The 4,918-nt window shown below is 46.7% G+C and overlaps 1 protein-coding gene across 1 annotated transcript in view; it reads left to right on the forward strand.

Annotated features, from left to right (window-relative positions):
- LOC106817163 overlaps positions 1 to 2,514 on the forward strand; it is a 10,800-nt gene extending 8,286 nt beyond the window's left edge. The window contains exons 2-5 of the mRNA XM_014821817.1: positions 126 to 488; positions 883 to 981; positions 1,232 to 1,427; positions 2,400 to 2,514. Of these exons, the coding sequence (XP_014677303.1) occupies positions 126 to 488; positions 883 to 981; positions 1,232 to 1,427; positions 2,400 to 2,514 (773 nt within the window). The remainder of the gene's footprint in view (positions 1 to 125; positions 489 to 882; positions 982 to 1,231; positions 1,428 to 2,399) is intronic.
- The last annotated feature ends 2,404 nt before the right edge of the window (positions 2,515 to 4,918 follow it).

The following is a 4,918-nucleotide window of genomic DNA, read 5'->3' on the forward strand; positions in this document are numbered from 1 at the left end:
GTGTGTGTGTGTGTGTGTGTGTGTGTGTGTGTGTGTGTGTGTGTGTGTGTGTGTGTGTGTGTGTGTGTGTGTGTGTGTGTGTGTGTAAATCTACAATCACGCTCCAGTAACTACAATCCTTACAGTTGCTCCCGTGCATGGCGAATGCCGATCATTTGCCGCCGACAGCATCGACGTCGGCACCACAGCAGCGCCACCTGTCGTCGTCATCCAGCAGGCCGTCAAGCTCACATCGCAGCAGTGCTGGTGGAAGCTTGTGGCGCCCCCTGGGCGGCGTCTGCTCGTCCACGTAACCTACGGCGTCTGCAGCGCCGTCGCCAACTCGCGGTTCGACATATATGAGTACGTGGGCGGAGCGCAGCGCCACCTGCTGGACACCTGCAATGAGATGCAGTCCGTGTACATCACGTCGCAGACGAACGCGGTTGTCATCTACCTCAAGGGGGAGCCAGCGGCGGTTTATCAAGGCTTTGAGGCGTTTGTAGAAGGTAACGTAGAAAAGTATGAGAGCGGGCGTCTCTACATGGATCATTATAATAATATTGCTACTACTACTACTACTAACACTACTACTACTATTAGTAGTACTACTACTACTACTACTACTGTTACTATTACTACTACTACTACTACTACTACTACTACTACTACTACTACTACTACTACTACTACTACTACCACTATATAATATATTTGTTGTTGTTGTTATTATATCGTTGTTATTATTATTGTTGTTATTATAATTATAATACTAATTATTATTTTTATTAATAGAAACCAATTTTAATTCCCAATACGATCAATCACCCTGCCTTTGCGTTAATGACTGTCAGACAGACATAATGCCAGCAGATAAAATGAAGTCACACCGTAATTTTTCAGCGTACAGCGTGTATAATAGTGTAGGGATGAAAATGTTATCGCCGCAGTCAACCACCGTACCCGTGGCGCCATCTATGGGAACGATGCGGACTCATACGGGTTCGTACTTTAGACGTTGTTGGTGAATTCCTTTGACACAGGATTCTTTTGCTAGTATCTAGTGGAATGACACTATGAACTAGAAAGTCTGACAAAATACGGACTAATCACGGAAATTGTGAAAAACAGTCGACAAGTAATCACAACAATTAACGTGTAATATAATGAAATATAATATAATAAATCGCGAAATACGTCAGATAATTGACTTGGAATCAAATTCTGTACGTACCTGCCTCATCTCCTCTAGATGGTGTCAATGAAAGCACCGCAACGCCCTCTATACTCACAAGCGAAGTGAGCAGCGGTTCTGCGATATCGGCCCCAGCAGAGACGGTGGCGCCACCTGCTCGCGGAGGAAAGCTGTTTATGGTGGTGGCTTCGGTGGCAGCAGCCGTGGCCGTGTTACTCATCGTTGGTCTTACTGCGTACATCGTGATCACAAGGTGTGTGTGTGTGTGTGTGTGTGTGTGTGTGTGTGTGTGTGTGTGTGTGTGTGCGCGAAGCGCGTGTGTGAGTGCGTGTGTGTGTCTGTTTTGTGTGTGCCGGCCTGTGTTCCGCCCTGCATGCGAACGGTCCTAGTGCGCCCTGTCTTATACTCCGCTGTGTGCGCGCGCTACCTGTGGTGTGTACCGTGTTTGGTGTGTGTGCGTGTGTGTGTATGTGTGTTGTGTGTGTGGTGTGTGTGTGTGGTGAGTGTGTGTGAGTGTGTGTGTGTGTGTGTGTGTCGTGATGTGTGTGTGTGGCGTGTGCGTGTGTTGTGTGTGGTGCGTGTGCGGCGCGCGCTGCTGTGTGTATGTGTTTGAGTGTGTCTGTGCGTGCATGGTGCGCATGTGGTGTGTGTGTGTGTGTATGTGGTGTGTGTGTTTGTGCACGTGTGTGTGTGTGTGTGTGTGTGTGTGTGTGTCGTTTGACCCGCTGTGTGTGTGTTGACCGCATGTGTGTGTGTGTGTGTGTGTGTGTGTGTTGTGTGTGTGTGTGTGTGTCGCGTGTGTGCCGCGTGTGTGGATGTGTATTGACCGGCATGTGTGTGTGTGTGTGTGTGTGTGTGTGTGCGTGTTGTGATGTGCTGTCGTGTGTGTGTCCGTGTGTGTAGTGCGTGTGACGCGTGTGTGTGTGTTTGACCGCATGTGTGTGTGTGTGTGTGTGTGTGTGATGTGTGCGTGTGAGCCGCGTGATGTGTGTGTTATTTGACCGCATGTGTGTGTGTGTGTGTGTGGTGTGTGTGTGTGTGTGTGTGTGGTGTGCGTGCGTTTGTGTGTGTGTGTTGTGTGTGTGTGTGTGTGTGTGTGTGTGTTGTGTGTGTGTGTGTGTGCGTCGTGCGTGTGCCCGTCGTGTGTGTGTGTTTATGACCATCGTGTATTGTATTGATTATCTATGCTCATTATATATTACTCATTATCAATGCAAAATTGCAGACGGAGAAACAAGGAAACCAAAGTTCCAACAATCCGCTTCAATTACTCAACCAGCGAAAAATGTCGCACAGAGTTGCAGTCCCAACCGCCGCCAGGTGGCCGCATACAATGGTGACGCTGACACAACGATAGATCAGTCGACGAGCAGAAATCGCATGCTCTACTTAACTATCATTCCCGATCGCATGGGAAACGGACGGTTAGTGGAATTTATGATTACACAATCATCAACTGACAAGGAGGGGGGGGGGGGGCGTGGCGCCAGGAGACAGACGCCCTGATCGTACGCACGAGTACGAAACTATTAAATAACTATTATATTAATATTAATAATTTAAAATTAAGCTGCCATTAGGAACAAATTAATATTCCATATGCTGCTTACCGATTGACGAGATTTTGTGTTCTTGTTATATATGTAGTGATTGTTAATGCTGTGATATGTAGTGAAATCAAAAATTTAACAACAGAAGTTTGATGACTGTATTGGTTTAACATTTTGCGTTTATTTTTCTAACGACATTTTACAAACACGTGACTTACAATGCCATAAATATATGTAATATATTTGCCACATTGCACACAAATCACACACACACACACGACACACACACACACACACACACACATACACACACACACACGCCACACACACACACAACACGCACGCGACGCGCACGCACTACACACCACACACACACACACACCACACACACAGCACAGACACACACACAGCACACACACAACACACACACACAACACACACACATTAAGAATATATTATAAACATATATACAAACATGTTTGCTGTGGCATCTAATGACAAATACGACATAACGCATATTACGCTCTCCTATGACACTATTTGTCATAGAAGATTTTATCCTATGACAAATCATTGGCGAGTCAACTTCGTTCCGCTTTAACATCTGAAATTCACCGCTTGCGTTCATAATAGCGCTTCCTATGATGCGCCACAACACATGCAACAATAGTTTTGTCATAGGAAGAATGCTTTCCTATGACAAATAGTATCATAGGAGAGCGTCAAAAATTAATTGCCGTAAATGTCGATTTGTCATAGATGCTAGCAACACAGGCTGATATATAAGTGTGACACAATATTACTGTATAGTTATATTATATATATATATCTATATTATGTATAATGCGGAGCATATATACCCCGCTATTTTTCGTCGATACAACAATATACAAAACAAAAGAATAAATATAACATTGTTCATTTTAGATATTTTAAATATATACGCCCTGCCGCATAATATCCACACGATTCCCCTACACACGAGACACACGCCACACACGCACGCACGCACACACGTACGCTCACTATACACGCACTCACGGCACACACACACACACGCACAGGCACGCCACACCAACACACATCGCAGGGGCATAGCGCGACCGCACGGACACCCGCACACCAACACACCACACACACCACACACACAGCCACAACATCACACACTTGTTTTGCCAAACGGGGAAAATTGTTCCCAACCTGGGTAGCCAGCCGGCAGGCAAGAGGGCCGACGATTGAAAGCGTAATTAGATAGTATTATATGGAATTTTATAGAAGGCGGTCGTGGGGAAAACACACAGTAATGGGGCAATGCGATCGGTTTTATAGAGTATACGCGCACGCTCCTCATAATGTGAACTCAACCGCGATACCAATGTGATTGGATGAGAGCAGGCATCTATAGTTTATTTCACACCTGTCACAGTGTTCCCTCGCTCTCTCTCTTCCTCTCCTCATTTTCTCCTCTCTCACTCGCCGCGCCCTCCTCTCTCTCTCTCTCTCTCTTTCTCTCGTGCGCGGTCTTTCTCTCTCTCTCTCTCTCTTCTCGTGCGCTCTTTTCTCTCTCTCTCTCTCTCACCACACGTGTCCACGTTCTCTTTCTCTCTTCTCCTCTCTGTTCCTCCACACGGTTCGCTCTCTCCTTGTTTATTTTCTTCTTTTCCTCCTCCTTTCTCTCTCGCTCTCGCTCAGACGAAACGCTGCACGCTTTCACTTTCTCTCTCTGCTCTCTCCTCTTCTCATCATCTTTCTCTCTCCCTCCTAATCCGCCCNCACACACACACACGCACACACGCACACACACACACGCACGCACGCACGCACGCACGCACACACACACACACACACACACACACACATCACACACTTGTAGCACGGGAAATGTTCCACTGTAGCCAGCGCAGGGAAGGCGGACGATTGAAGTATAATAGTATTATTGATTATAGAAGCGACGTGGGAACACACAGTAATGGCATGCGATCGGTTTTTATAGAGTATACGCGCATCGCTCCTCTAATGTGAACTCACCCGGATACATGTGATGGATGAGAAGCAGGCATCTATAGTTATTTCACACCTGTCACAGTGTTCCTCGCTCTCTCTCTCTCTCTCTCTCTCTCTCTCTCTCTCTCTCTCTCTCTCTCTCTCGCTCTCTAGCGCCCTTTTCTCTGTCCGGTCTTCTCTCCCTCTCTCT

Source organism: Priapulus caudatus, unplaced genomic scaffold (genome assembly GCF_000485595.1).
Source record: "Priapulus caudatus unplaced genomic scaffold, Priapulus_caudatus-5.0.1 Scaffold1615, whole genome shotgun sequence".
Lineage (NCBI taxonomy): Eukaryota > Metazoa > Priapulida > Priapulimorpha > Priapulimorphida > Priapulidae > Priapulus > Priapulus caudatus.